General features: G+C 51.8%; 1 protein-coding gene across 1 annotated transcript in view; it reads right to left on the bottom strand.

Annotated features, from left to right (window-relative positions):
- Flt4 (fms related tyrosine kinase 4) overlaps window positions 1-13818 on the bottom strand; it is a 42143-nt gene extending 28325 nt beyond the window's left edge. The window contains exon 1 of the mRNA XM_021212256.2: window positions 13695-13818. Within this exon, the coding sequence (XP_021067915.1) occupies window positions 13695-13752 (58 nt within the window). The 5' untranslated portion in view covers window positions 13753-13818. The remainder of the gene's footprint in view (window positions 1-13694) is intronic.
- Between the last annotated feature and the right edge of the window lie 1159 nt (window positions 13819-14977).

The following is a 14977-nucleotide window of genomic DNA, read 5'->3' as shown; positions in this document are numbered from 1 at the left end:
GACAGACCAGGCTGGCCTCGAACTCAGAAATCCGCCTGCCTCTGCCTCCCAAGTGCTGGGATTAAAGGCGTGCACCACCATGCCTGGCTATACCTACTTCTTATGATGGTTTCATGTATCCTAGACCTACACTCTGCCTTGCTCTCTCCTATGTCCCTGACAGTCCCTTTCGTCATAGTTTCTAAGTTCTGTAAGCTTCTCTTCCCTCTGTCTGACTGCCTGAGCCTCCTTTGGGTTCTGCCTGCCTAGGTCTCTTCCACACCCTCAGGTCTTCTCCCCAGATGCGCAAATGAACCTGCTTGAGCTGGTGAACTCACCTGCAGCCTCCCATGACTATAAGGCTCTGTGGCTCATATAGTTCTGTACCCACCATCCATCTCCCAGTAGGGTGTGTACATACACATGCACATATGTGTGTCTGCATGTGTGTACCAGGGAAGTTTTCAGTGTAAGCACATCTATTTGTATCTCAGTGTGCAGATATGCATGTCTTTGAGCCATGTGTGCTGCTTTAGCTGTGTGTACAAGTATATCTGGTTGTGTATCTCTGATATGTTCTCAGTTGCATATATATGCACTTGACAGGGTGCAATCCTGATGGGGGGTAATGGGGAGCATGGCCTGGGGAAGGACTGAGCCTGGAACTCTGGCAGATGCATCCTGCCAGGATCATCCTGAGACAACAGGAAGGGAGGACTGTGTGGCTGGAGGCCCAGTGCTGTGTCCTGTCTCTCCCCGCCCCTTAGTCCCTGTCCTCCTGGGGTGGTGGTCACAGACCACTCTCCTGCTCCCAGCCTCGTTCAGTCCTTTAGGCCCTTGGGGTTTGGAACAGTAAGTAAGACTGTTTTGTTCATGAGCTAGTTCTGCAGTTCTAGGTTCTTGACTTATAGTTAGTGGGGGTAGAAAGGCAGAACCCAGAGTACCCTATGCATGGTTCTATGCACCCTGATCACAAGCCACCTGACCGAGTGGTATGGTGCCAGGAAAACACACTCCATATACCATGGTCTCATTTTAGCATCATGCAGACAACACAGCCATCAGCCAACATCCACCAATCTCTCTCTTTCTGGTTACAATTTGTGACTATTTCCCCTCTTCTGTCCCTATCACCTCCCAGAGAGACTTGCCTGGGACCTTATTAAGTATACAGTCCCATGGTTCAGTCAGTGAAACTGAGGCCTCAGCTGGACTGAAGTACTGGCCTATGAAGGTAGTTGCTTGCCTGGATAGCCACCCTGACTGCTGCCAAGGTCTCCCTTTTGTACTTAGGCCTTGATGCCCAAGTCAGCAGCCTTGACCATGGGGCACAGCTTGTGCTGAGGTTCTGAGGTGAGAAGTCTGGGCTCTGCAGACTGCTTTCTGAGTGGGTTCCTGACCTCGTGGGCAAGTCTGAGGAGACGTCTATTGTTGGAGGAGAGAGCATGCAGAAGGCTCAGCTCCAGGGAAATCAGAGCAGTACTCCCAAGAGGGTCTCTGTAGAGCCAGGCTTTGTTTTCTCCAAGGCAGGGTTTCTCTGTGTAGCCCTGGCTGTCCTGGAACTCACTCTGTGGACCAGGCTGGCCTCAAACGCAGAGATCCGCCTGCCTCTGATTCCTGAGTGCTGGGATTAAAGGGGTGCACCACCCCTGTCAGGAAGCTACTTTGAAGTAAAAGTAGGGTTCTCTCCCCTCATGCTAAACACTGAAAAAATGAATAAGGCTATCATAGGTAGACAGCTGGGCAAACGCATAAGTGACTGAGTGGATGGTGGTCTGTAATCTGAGTTACAGAAGGAGGTGGTGTGATGGGCATGGGTCATGACCTGTGGGAGGTGAGGTCAGGGTGAAGGTGGCTTACGGCATATGAAGAGAACTACAATGGCCAGTGCCCATCTAGCAGAGAGGGCATTCCCCCAGCGATGTTGGGCTTGTACATCTGTGCACACTCCTGGCGACTGCCAGTTTCAGAACTGAGGCACTTGGGAAGCCCAGCTTTCTTCGGTGACTCTTTTGTTTCTACAATACAGCAGAGGGAGGGGCAGGCCACTTGCTGGCTGCTCCTTGTCCCTCTGGCTTTAGCCTAAGAGGCGCAGGGCATCATGGCTAGTCTGTCCTGCAGTCTGGGACATTCCCATTTCCTTCCCTTCTGGGGATATCCCTCTTTAGTCTAGTTCAGTATTTCCCTTCCCTAGGGAGCAGTCACCATCACACAGGCTTCCGCCTTGTCCCTCTCGGGGCTCCTGATGTTAGAACACTAATTAGCTTTAATCGTGGCTTTCATTTTTCCGAATAGGAGATGCACAACAAAGATACAGAAGATGGATGTCAGAGTGGCTGGTGGATAACAGATGGAAAGAGGATGAGACAGACGATGGACCGTCCTGTGAATAAACGGGATGGATGGGGGATTGAGATGATAGATGTATGAGGTACAATCCACGATGCCGGGTGGTTGAATGGGTGGGTGAATGGGAGAGGGTGGATAGATGATGGAAGCAAAGGAGCCCATAGGAGCCTCTTCCCCATCCACACTGTATCCCCCAGAGTAGGGCTTCATCCTAATTAAGATTATCCATCCTGTTTCCTCTTGCTTATATGAAACCTGATTGAGGACAGGGCTTCCTCTGCTGAGTTCTCCAACCCACCCCATATCCCAGATGGAGAATGCCTTTTGGCCACTTCCCTTCCCTATAGCAACCTTTAGGCTCATGCTTTTGATGGCACCACGTTCTCCCCACTAAAGCTGTCATCAGCTTCTCGCGTGCTCACTTCCTTTCATTCTCTGCTGACTATAGCTCCTGGCTCACCATCCTCCTCCCCACCCCAGCTCATTCCATTCTCCATGACTTCAACATCCACAGGATGACTCCCCCTCCCTCAGATCTGAATCCTCTCCCCCCTCTCCCCCTCAGCCGCTAGCTTCCAGGGGCACACCCTGGATGTGGTCACCACTCGAAATCGCACTATCCCCGGATGCCTGTTACTCTTGTTTCCTTCCTTTTCCTTCTTCGTTTCCTTCTTGTTCAGGTGTCCTTATCCACCACTGATAAATGTGTCACCTTCATCAAAAATATCCACCACCCTGTGTCTTCTCCTGGCTCTGCCCTTGTCCAGATGCAGTGGAGACTCACAGCCTGTCACCCGAATTGTCCCTTTGCCTGTACTTCTCAGTTTCAGGACACCACAGCCCAGAGAAGTTCAACCTTGCTTCACGAAGTCCTTCCTACTGGTCATGTCCCATTGGTTTTACTCCTTGCAGACTGTATGGCCCTTGTTAATATGACTCAGAATGTTCTTTCCTTCCTCCTCAACTCTCACAAGTAAGACATGAGATGGGAGGCTTTACTGACCTTCAGCTGGCACCCATGCCAGCCTCTCTACACCTGCTCTCAGAGCAAGCTCACCGCTGTGCCCCAGACCCTAATGCCCTAGCCCTAAACATCACACAATCCATTTCTCTTCGGATTGTCAGTCTTTATGGGACAACCTCCCATCTTCATACAAGAAATCCAACAAAGCAATTCTCCACAGTAGCTTCTGGCTACTGTTTCCTTTTATATTTCCCCTGTGGCCAAAGCACCTCTCAGACCCTCGTGTGCACCTCTGATTTGTTTTGGCTTCTGTGGGCACCAGCCATGCAAGTGGTGCACAGACACATGCAGGTGACGCACCCAAAGACATAAAAATCATATATATCACAAAATAAACTTTATAATATATACTTACATCATACATATGTGATATATACATGTGTGTCTCACAATGAAGTCATATCACATGTCTACACTTGAATCTTTTTCTGTGACTTTCTACTATCCTGGGAAAATTTCTGCCAGAGATCTGGTGTCTGCTCAACTTTACACACGCTCATGGTCCATTCCCACCTCATAGCCACATCCTCCAGCCACTGTGTTGTTCAGCAGCGTGCCACACTCATTTTCACTTTACGGCCATATCCGTCATCTATGCAAGTTTTCTTTTCATGCTTTGTGTATCTCCAGGCCATAGCTTAGATGTGACCTCCTCACTCTTACAAAACCCAGGTTCCTTCTTCAGGCTCCATGTCAGCTTCATGCTTGCTATGAGGCGTTGCAAATGTTTGCTTGTCCCTGCCTTCCATTGTCCATTAGCCATAAGTTTCAATGGGTAAGGACCAAGTGAATTCTCTTTTCCATCCTGCCCCTGCTCCATGCCTAGTTCAGTACCTGGTATAATAGATACATGCTGAGTAGATGGTTGGGTGGAAGGATGTGTGAATAACAGGGCAAGTGGATGAATAGATAGGCTGAGGTGAGGAGAGATGGATGTTTGGGTGGATGAATGGTAGATAGATAAAGGACAGTTTGATGTGGGAGTAGATGTGTGGGTAAACTGATGAATGAAAGGAAAGACAGATGGATTGAAAGGCATAGTTGGAAGGATGAATGGATGGATGCATTGATGGATGGATGGATGGATGGAAAGATGGCTAAACAGATCACACTGTATTCATTTAGCCTAGAACTAAGTAACACCTTGCTCCATTGCAAAAGATGCTTCCTGGTTTGAAGGGTCAGGAGAACCTTGACCACTCAGCATCTGGACCCATTTGGGTCTGAGGTCTGCTGTGTTCATAGGCTCTGTGACTACCCAACCCCCCACATGCAATCCTGCAAAGGGTGCATCCTTCCTGCCTGGCTGTTGTCTGTCTCTGCTGTCCTTCCTTTCCTGAAGCAGGAAGCACTGTCATCCCGGCCTCTGCTTCACTCCCCCTGCCTTCCTGTTCCTGACTCGGGAGTTGACTTCTTCCTCCCGGCAGAGCCCTGGCCCCCAAGGTTGCAGCAGAGCAGTAGAGGCGGGCCGCCAGGCTGGGGTCAGCAAGGCCAGAGCGCACACCTCCTCTTCTCTGTGCTGTCAGCAGTCCTGGGGGCACCTTTCAGCCTTGAGTCATGGAGACCCTGGTGTCAGGCTCAAGAGACTGCAGTGCAGCCACTCCCAGGGCAAAGCTGGCATCTAGCTAAGGACCAAGCAGGTGGTATGGAAGACTTTTGGCAGTTTAATTGTTTGGCACTGGCCAGGTCAACAGCATCTCACTTAGTAATCGCAAGAGCCTCAGAGGGAGGGGAGGATCCTGAGTCCAGTCAGTAAGGAGGAAACTGAGGTAGCAGGTAGCAGTTTTAGGGCAGCCCAAGTCTATCTGAGCCTAGACCCATCCCTGCTTTGGAGCCTAAGGCAGTAGGCAAAGATGCTCAGGCCAGAAACTGTGTCTTCCCCTCCTCTGAATCCCTCATCTAAAGCCTTAGGGAGCCTCTCAGATGGAAAAGCCTATGCAGGAAGCCATGTGGGCAAGCTTCCTCCCTCACTCCTCTTCTGCTTCCTGTTCATCTATTTATTTAGTTTGATGGCCCAGATTACAGCTAGCAAACCCCTTTAAAGGACTGACTATTCCCTCTCCTTTCCTTTTCAGACAGGGTTTCATGTAGCCATGCCTAGCCTTCAATTCTTTGTTTTCTGGCCTCAGCCTCCCAGGTGCTGGGATCACAGGCATGAACCACCACACCCAGCCAAGACACATTCTCAAAAGCATCTTCCTGGAGAGACAGGGAAGACACACCCTAACATAAGAACATCCGAGAGACAAGTGCGGATTCTTTCTCTACTGTGGATGTTCCTGGGCTGGGCGTGTCCCACGGTCCTACCCAGATGGAAAGAAAATATGAAGAATGTCCATAGGAAGAGATATAAGACAAAGAAATCTGGAACCAAGGGACGGTCATCTCCTTAATACATGTGCCCAGGAACTATGCTAGAATTTCAGAGGGTAAAAAGTCTTGGCTTTCTTTGCAGGGCAGGCTGGAGGTGTTTTAGGGGAGCGGCTACACAGGTTCTGGGATGGGCCAAGGTGTGACAGAGTAAGATACTAACCAACAGGCACACCTTTGATGCTCCTCATCACCCTCATCCTTCATGTCTCATTGTTCCTTTCTGTTACTCTGAGCACTTGTCTTACTCCTCAGTGCCCAGCAGCCTCCATGGCCTTTAGCCCACTTCTAAGCACAGAGGGACATTGCTGCTTCAGGGTCCAGTCCCTGGCTCCCATAGGCCACCTGGAGCTGTGGATGTCCTCAGTCTGGCTCTATCTCCGGAAAGCTTGCATTTCTCCACAGTCTGGCTGAGCACATCAGGCTGACCGAATCCCTTGCCTGGCTTCAGGCAATGTCCTCTGTCTGCCTTGTCTACACCTGGAGAATTACTGCTGCTCCAAGGCTTGTGCAGCTTCCCTGAAAGTGAGGCTTAAAGTAACACTTGCAGCCCAGCCCTGACCTGCAGCTCCAGGATGGCTTGTGCCATGCGGTAGTGCCTAGGGTTGAGATGTTAGCAGCTCACCTCTAAGTCCCCAGGTCCAGTATGGCTGACATGGAATGCTATCAGGAGCTCTGCCCCTGAACTGACTTGGAAAACAGGCTTGCCTGTGTTAGTCTGACATGAACTCTCTAGGCAGCTGTGCCCAGGAGGACAAAGATGGCTGGTTGTAGACTACAGACAAGCTGTGGTGGAATGTAAGGGGACATAGCTGGCTGGGTTGAACTCAGGTTCTAGAGCATTGCTCTTAGGGTTGCTCCTGTGCATCCCCTGCCAAGGGGCCTGTGCAGAAACTTGGCAGGGAGATGGAGGGAGTGTTCTATCCTGGAGTCCTGAGCTGGCCAACACTCTGTGCTTCTGAGCTCAAGGGTCAAATTGCCATCAGTGTCCCATTTCCCACATGTAGGACAGGAGCTGCCAGGGTAGAAGGTGCTGCCCTGGTTGGGGGGCGGTTATGCTTGGAGCTGGCTGGTTCTTCACCACAATGGCCTGGACCAGATTTCATTTCCCTTCTCTAAGTTCCATATTGTCCCCCTGTGAGGTACAGATTCCTCCCAAGATTACTATGAGTGGCAGACCACAAATACCGCAATGCATTCCCAGAACCACTACAAGTTTAGAATACATAGTGACTGACTCATGGCTGTTATAGTTCTGCTGAGGGCTTGGCTGTGGCTGCTTTGCCGGACAGTCATTCTGTGTTGAGTCAGAGCATGCAGGGAGGGTGCTAGGGACAGGCTTGCTCCGTGGGGACCAGGGAGAGTTTTTTTGTGAGCTGATCCGGGGTTTGTAGACCTATTAGAAAATGATTGACCCACACGTAACTTCGAAAATCAGGTAGATGGAAGAGAGGGAGAATGATGTGGGTGGTGAAGTCATAGAAAAAGGTCCAGACCCCATCTCTTCTGGGCAGTGGCATACCTTGGGGACTTCAACCCTGTTCTGTGCTCCCTGATCCTTCTCAAATGCTCTCCTGCATTTCTGTCCTGGTGGGACCCTCAGCCCTCAGCCCCAGGTCATGCCTAACATCAACAGGACAAACAGGAACCTGGGAACACACAAGCGTCCACTCATCTGATGAACAAGAATTGAAAACACGCACTTCCTCGGGTTGGCAAGGATGTGGAGAAGCAGCGGCTCACGCAGCAATAATAAAAAAATGTTCACACACTCTGACCCCCCAAATTCTGCTTATGCCGATACATCCTGTTACAACAATAAAAGCAAATGCTCATTTAGCACTTTCTGCGCACCCGGCCAGCACCACGCTGCTCACACACCCTATTCCCATTTATATGCTCACCCTGCCAGTTAGGTGCTGTCATTACCACTGTGGAGAGGGGAAACTGAGGCACAGATCGCCCTTGGGATCAGGGTTATGTCAACCGTCATGGATGTCAGTATTACTGGCACGCACATCTGGGGTTTATGAAACAGAACCAGCTTTCTCCTGCTCATCCTCCCTCAGCTTAGGCTGGTGGCCCAATGATGCTCGTTCCACCAGTTGTCGGTAACCACGTCCATCTCCCACAGCTATCACACCCGCTCTCAGAGCTGAAATAGGCTTTGTAGGCTGAGTAGGAGTTTGCTCGCCCAGGAAGACAGCAACAAGGATAGAGTGACGGGAATTCTAGGTCCAGTCCCTCCTCTCCTTGTCACGTTGACACTGAGTTTTGAACCCAGAGTTCAGATACCTTATAGAGCTGACCCCTCTCTATTCTCCCTCCTGTCTACTAGGTCATCTGGACTAGCTCAGAGCATCAGACCTGGACCAATATCTTCCCATCTGCCCCAGTGGCCGGGGGGATCTTGCTGGAACACAACTCCCTCTCTGGATGAAATGACCTTGTGCCTCACTACAGCTTGGGTGCAAAATGGGTGCTCTTGGTTTCCCGGTCGCCCACACTGTCTCTCTCCAGCCTTGGAGATGGTGTCTTCCTTGTGTCATCTTTGTGTGACAGTCTCTTCCTCTACTTTGAAGTATCAACCCAGCGCCTCTTTTCCACTGAGGCTTTCTTCACAGGACCCCCAGTCCCTCCCGTATTTGTTTGCAGCTTTGTGGAAAGTTTGGTTTCTCAGTCTTAAAATTCCTTAGTTTAAGAAACTTCCAATTTTTTTTTCATTGTGTTCCTGTGAGACAAACTGGATTTTTTCAAATGATTAACCCCCGACTGGCTTTGGGGGATCAATACATATTCTGCAAGCATCTGCAGAGGGTAGGGAAGTGGTGTCTGGCAGAGTGACGATGCTGTTCACTGAAGTGTGCACCTTAGGTCAGAGCTAGACCTGGGGGAAATACAATGCCCACCACTGTTTGGAACATGCTGGGGACATCAAGGTGACGATGTCTGATGGGTCCACCTGCTCTCCTCTCCACTGCTGTCCTAACTGCCCCATTTGCCCTTTATCTTTTTGGTGTCTATGTCACCTTGGATCAGACACTTGTTATTTTCTCATTATAGCCAAATCACCCTGAAATCTAACATCTGGTGAGCCATTCACCCTTTTGGCCTTAATTTCCAAATCTCCAAAATGGGAACAATGATGCCTACATCACAAGAGTAAGCTCTCCATATGCTCTGATGTGAAGCAATTTGATGAATCATTTTATATTGAGTTGTATAGCTCACTCTTAGACACACCAAGTGTGTGCGTGTGTGTGTGTGTGTGTGTGTGTGTGTGCACTTATGTGTGCTTTTGGGGATGTGACTTAAAATATATGAACCTCACATAGGAAAGCTTTGAACTTGGTACTCCAGGCTCTTCCTAAGCCCTTCTGGAAGCCTGGAATCTGTACTCCTGGGCACACAGAGGATGGGGACGAGACCACCCACCCTGGTGGACCCCTGTAGTCCTCTAGGGGCCTATCTGAAGCAGGAAAGGCTCAGTACTGGGTTAGGAATACAATGCGTGTAGGCTGGGCAGGGTTAGGGGGTGCCTGTGATACTAAGTGGATGCAAACTGGGATTTGTGGGGCTAGGTGGGTGCAGGCTGGGTATCTCTTAGGCTTGGATGCCCTTGGATTCCAGAAGGAAGAGTCTGCTCCTCTAGCCTATGTCTCAGGGTTTCTGGGAGATTCAGATCTGTGTTTCAGAGAAGTTCTTTGAGGACGCATCAGGACAAGCATCTGAAAGGTGCTGGACATTAGGAATCAGGGATGGGGTCGGGAGTACAGGCTGCTGCTGTACTCTGTTGGAGGTGCTGGAGAGGATGGAGGGGACCCGGGCACATGCTGACTTCCCAGCACTGGGATGGCTGTGCCAGTTAGTTGCTCTGGACACCCCTGGGGCTAGGGCTCTGCTCATCGGCTGGCAGGACAAGCCAGTTTATCACACAGTCCAGCTGGCTCAGAGGTGGCCCCCCAGCGCTGCTAAATCGGGGCCACCAGCTCCTGCCTCAGGAAGAGGGAAATGCAGGCAGGATGTCCTCTTTTGTGGCCGACAAGTCCTTTCCCATGAACCCCTGCTGACCTTGCGGTCCACGTGGCAGGGGCTCCCCCACTTGCCACTAGGACCTGTGCTTGCCCAGGGACAGGGTGGCAGGCTGAGGAGCAAGGACAGGGGGCGTGACTGCTATTGGCACCGCCCAGTGGGCAGGGCAAGAGCTCCGAGCCTCTGAACCTCCTCCAGCAACGAATGCCTGCACCTTCCTGCTCCCAGACGTGTCCCCTTAGTGTGACCGGAAAACTGAGATCCCAGAGGAAGCCAGTGTCTGAAAAGGACCGAAACTCAGCAATCCCTGGCTTCGGCTGGGACATGCTGGCTGCTTCTCTATCAGAGATGTCTGGATAGAGTGCAAGAGGATCTTTGGGGACATCTCCCCACTGCCTTTCACTCCCAGGAGCTTCCCAAAAGCTGTGGGGGTGAAAGCCAAGCCCTGGTGGAGAGACAACCGAGCGGTAAAGGAAAAACGTCAAACCTTAAACAACACGCAGAGAACTTTCTTCCTTCCCTCCTCCGTGGTTGCCCTCCTCCGTGGTTGCCCTCCGGTTTCCCACTTCATTCCTTCCTTATCTGACCTGCTTGCATGAGCTGGAATCTTCAAGAAAGTCCACTTGATACTAACATCTGGAGACCTTGCTTCTCCACACTAGTTCCTCTTCCTGGGGTCCTCCCCAGGTGGATGATCTTATCATCCACCTGTTTGCTTAAGCCAGAGTCCCAGAGCACAGCCTCCCTCTTCCTACTTCCCAATGTCCAATTCACTTGTAGGTCCCTGCTTCGCCTGGATAGTCATCTATGTCACTCCTGCCAGCTCTTCCGTCATTCCCTAGCCAGCCACCCCCAAGATCTAGCTAGCCTCATCTGACCATTCACTTGTCTCTGTCTGGCATTCCTGTCTCTGGGTGTCATGTGAGGTGCTCCTCATCCTGCTCAGAATACCCTTCACTGACATTCTGCAGATTCCTTCCAGAAGCCACTATATCAGTGGTTCTCAACCTGTGGGTTATGACCCCCTTTTTTTTGGGGGGGGCTCCTAAGGCCATCTGCATATCAGATATTTACATTACAATTCACAACAGTAGCAAATTACAGTTATGAAATAGCAACTAAAATAATTTTATGGTTGGAGTGGGAAGCCACCACAACATGAGAAACTGCAATAAAGGGTCCTGGTGGTGACAACTGGCTTCCTGTGAAGTCCACAGGCAGTAGCTGGGTGTCTCTGAGCACGTTCGTCCCCATGCTACAGAAATCCAATGCCACATCAGTCTGGCACTTGGAAAACCCCTGCAGGATGGGGTCGTGCCCCTGTCCTTCCTGCCATCCTGAGCAGGTGATGTGTGTGTGTGTGTGTGTGTGTGTGTGTGTGTGTGGCTGTAGCCGGACAGTCACAGTCTCTTTCCCTGACATGCTGGGAACTTTGCCAGACTGTTTACCACACTGTCACAGGCCTGGCTTTGATGAGGGATCAGGGCCCCTTTTGCTACACTGCTTCTGAAAGACACATTTCAGTCCCCAGAGCTCTGAGCTAGGACTGGAAGGTCACAGAAACAGGTAGATCCCACTGTCCTGGACCTGGCTCATACCTAAGAGCAGGAATATCAGAGAGATAGGTGGTCGTGCTTGATGTAGACCATGGTAAGGCAGACCGCCATTAGATGAAGCCAGCAGTCCCCTCTGTGTCACCTGCTAGTTTCCCTCCAGACTAAAGTCCTGAGACAGAGTTTCTTGAGGTTGTCAACTGCCCTTTTCTACAGGGACCCTGCTGGGTTATAGAACTAGATCAGGACACCAAGTGTTGAAGTTCAGCTCAAGTCCAAGAAGCCCCTCCCTGCCTCCCTGCCTCCCTGCCTCCCTGCCTCCCTGCCTCCCTGCCTCCCTGCCTCCCTGCCTCCCTGCCTCCCTGCCTCCCTGCCTGCCCCCTGAACACAGGCAGGGCACTGGTGCCCAGTGGGGAAAGGAGATCTCAGGACATACCTTATGGACTTTGGGGCATGGCTAAGACTAAAATGTGAGTCTGTTGCCCCTGAGGGCTTCATTTTAGGGTTCCCAGGCGTCACAGAGGTCTCCTACTCCTGTTTGCCTGCTTTTAGAGGTTTTTTTCCTTTCTAGACCCTACCATGGAGCTATTCACCCCATTCTCTGCACTTAGGGCTTTGTTCCTGCATCCCCCACCAGACTGGGAGCTCCTGGATCGTCTTTCACCAGGAGTGAGTGGGACCAGGCACAGGGCTCAGGGAGGCTTGGCCTCTATTTACATTGGCAGCCCCACTCCCTGTATTCCCCACCCATGCTAGGCCACCCTATCAAACTGTCTCCTCTCCTTTTCTTCACAGCCCATGTGGTCATGGGTGCTTACTTCAGGGAACACTTCCACCTTCCTTCATTTCTATGGACCTCTGCTGCTCCTCACATCTCTGCAATGTACCTGTCTTCCTTCAGACCGCTTACCCCAGGATTCTAGCAATGGGGAAGGGGAAGAATTTGCACAGCTTACATTCCAGCCGATGTAACCTCCCGGAGCCTCAGATACCTTTCTTGGCTGAATGTGGGAGGTCTCCTGGGCCCAGGGAAGTCTCATTCCTCATCCATCTTACCCGGCTAGAGCCCTGTTTATTTCTCCCACACATTCAGTCGCTTAACAACACATCCTGAACACTGGCGAGAAGTGTCATCCAGAGTTGGGGGCAGTGGAGCAAGAAACAGCCAAAGGGCCAGTCATACTTCAGTGTCTACACAAAGATTCAATCACATCTCGCTCAGCCTCCCTGTCTGACCGTACAGGGTGCTACAGGGTGCGAGCTGAGAGGCTCCAATATTAAAACTTGCATTAATTAGTTCCCTCCCTGCCGGCTCCTGAGGTCCTTGGGGGGTTACACGTTTCCCCCTTATATAAGAAAGGATTATTGTGGGAATAAAAGATGAAACATTCAAAATCAACTTCTACGGCATACAAACACGCAGGTTTATCTCTCTCCGAGGTCTTTCAGCACGTCTCCGTCCAGCATCAGGGGCTCTGTGATGACCCCGTCACCCTGGATTTCCAGGGACAGCGGATCCTGAGCGGATGCCGGTCTCATCCCCTGCCTTATCCCCAGTGCTTCCTTCCTGGCCCCTCCACACAGCTCCTCTGCTTCCAGAGACTCTTGAGCACCGCAGAGCCAAGCTCTCAACACAAACTAGAACCTGCCGTTCCCTGTTCCCAAGGCTCTCCTTGCAGCCTCTGCTTTATGATTCAAATCTTCTATCCTTTCCAATCCAGAGATTCCCCTCAAATCCCAGGACGCCCTGGTCCTTCACCTCGACGTGGATCGGTCTAGAACTAGGGACTCAAGATTCGGCTTAGGTTTCAACTTGAATCTAGAATCACTTGTACGGTTCCTGCAGTGGGGTGCGGGGTGGGGTGTCCCAAGTCCTCAGTCCTAGCCTAGGAGAAGGTAGACGCCCGTCCGGAGCGCCCTCTGGGGGACCTCGGGTTACCGATCTCCAGTGCAGACGCAAGGCGTCGGGAAGTGCGCACCCAAGTGCGGGGTCCGGTGTGGATATATGGGGAAGTGATTCACGCTGGAGGATCTGGACCCAGAGGCGTTTGAGCCCTGGACTTCCTGGGGACTGAAGGATCCAGACTAAGGATGCATTTCACTCCGGACCGTAGACTTAAGACTGGGACCTGGTCATAGCTCCGCCACCCTGTTCCTGACCCGGCTGCAGTCCTCACCCGTTCTTTCCTGCTCCCCGTGGTCCCGGTCCCTAGCCCCCGGCTCCCACGACTTCCCTGGTTCCAGCGGGCGTCGGCAAACCTAGGTTCCCAAACTGCCCCGTCCCTCCGCCCGCCCCGTCGGTGCGGTCTCACCACTGGCGCCTGGTGCGCAGCGGGCCCCGGGAGGTTAGGCGGGAGCGGGAGTTGGGCTGTGGCCCGGGCGCTCACCTTGGAGGAGTCCGAGGCAGAGCCACAGGCGCAGGTTCAGCGCAGCGCCCGGCTGCATCTCCGGCCCCTGGGCGCGGGTGGGACCTGTGCGGCCGCAGCTCTGGGCTGGGAGTGAGAGCGCGCGCCGAGGCGCCGGCCGGGCGCGGACTGGTCAGCGGACCGGAGGCGGAGCCGAGGCGGCCCGGGGCGGGGCTCCGGGGAAGGAGGGTCACCGTAGCCTCAGCCCGCCCCTCGCCCCTCTCTGTCCCTTCCAGCTTGCCCCAGGAGAACCCAGCCGGGGCAGGGAGAGCGCCCACTTTGCGTATGTTAAGGGCTCCCAGTTCCAAAGCAGCCACCAAGCACAAACTCCAGGGCCACTGCGGGTGGGCGAGGAACGCAGGTGACTGCACTGTCCCCTGTGTGCGTTGTGACGCCGGAGAATGAACAAAACCGGATAGTAGGGTTTTCTGCATTTCCCTTCCCTCAAAAAGCAAAGCGGCAACGAATATAACGTTAAAACGGCTGTACATTAAATTTTAGCAAGCGCCCTGCAGAAGCCTCTCTATAGTGTGAATGGAGCCGGCACCTGGGTTAACAACTGCCTCCCACCATCCTCCGACCATGAAAGACAGGCTTTCGCTTTAGCTTCCCCACCAAATACTTTTGCTCTGAGCTCATTCATAAGTCTTTTTTATCAGGTGACACTTCACTTTCTGTTTTGGCAAACGTTCTCGCGCAGACTTCCTTTCCCTTTGTGGTTCCTTTGCTAGAATTTTCCTATTTCAAAATATATCCCAAATGACAATGACGATTTCAACCTTTTTTTTTTTGCTTTTATGTACTGTGTTCCCACTGTTCCCACGATCCCCACCTACCAGCCCAGGCTCATCCTTGCCAAAAGTCAAGGCCAGACTGTTGTTGATGATGACCTTTTAAAAAGTCGCCAACTCTCAACCACAGAACAGGAATAAAACTCCTAGGTATGTATGTCTTTAACGTCTGTAGACAGAGCTAACTAGTTTTTCATTTTAGCTTGCACTGCTTGGGCGTGGTGGCGCACGCCTTTAATCCCAGCACCCGGGAGGCAGAGGCAGGCGGATTTCTGAGTTCAAGGACAGCCTGGTCTACAGAGTGAGTTCCAGGACAGCCAGGGCTATATAGAGAAACCCTGTCTCGAAAAACCAAAAAAAAAAAAAAAAAAAAAAAAAAACAACAACAAAAAAGAAAAGGCCATTTTAGCGTGTACTGAAATCACATTATGGTGGTGTTAATTGGCTTTTCCCTAACTGCCTCTGAGGCTAAGA

Source organism: Mus pahari, chromosome 14 (genome assembly GCF_900095145.1).
Source record: "Mus pahari chromosome 14, PAHARI_EIJ_v1.1, whole genome shotgun sequence".
In the NCBI taxonomy this organism is placed as follows: domain Eukaryota; kingdom Metazoa; phylum Chordata; class Mammalia; order Rodentia; family Muridae; genus Mus; species Mus pahari.
Note: the sequence above shows the minus strand (reverse complement) of the source record. Positions and strands in the feature narration are given on the sequence as shown.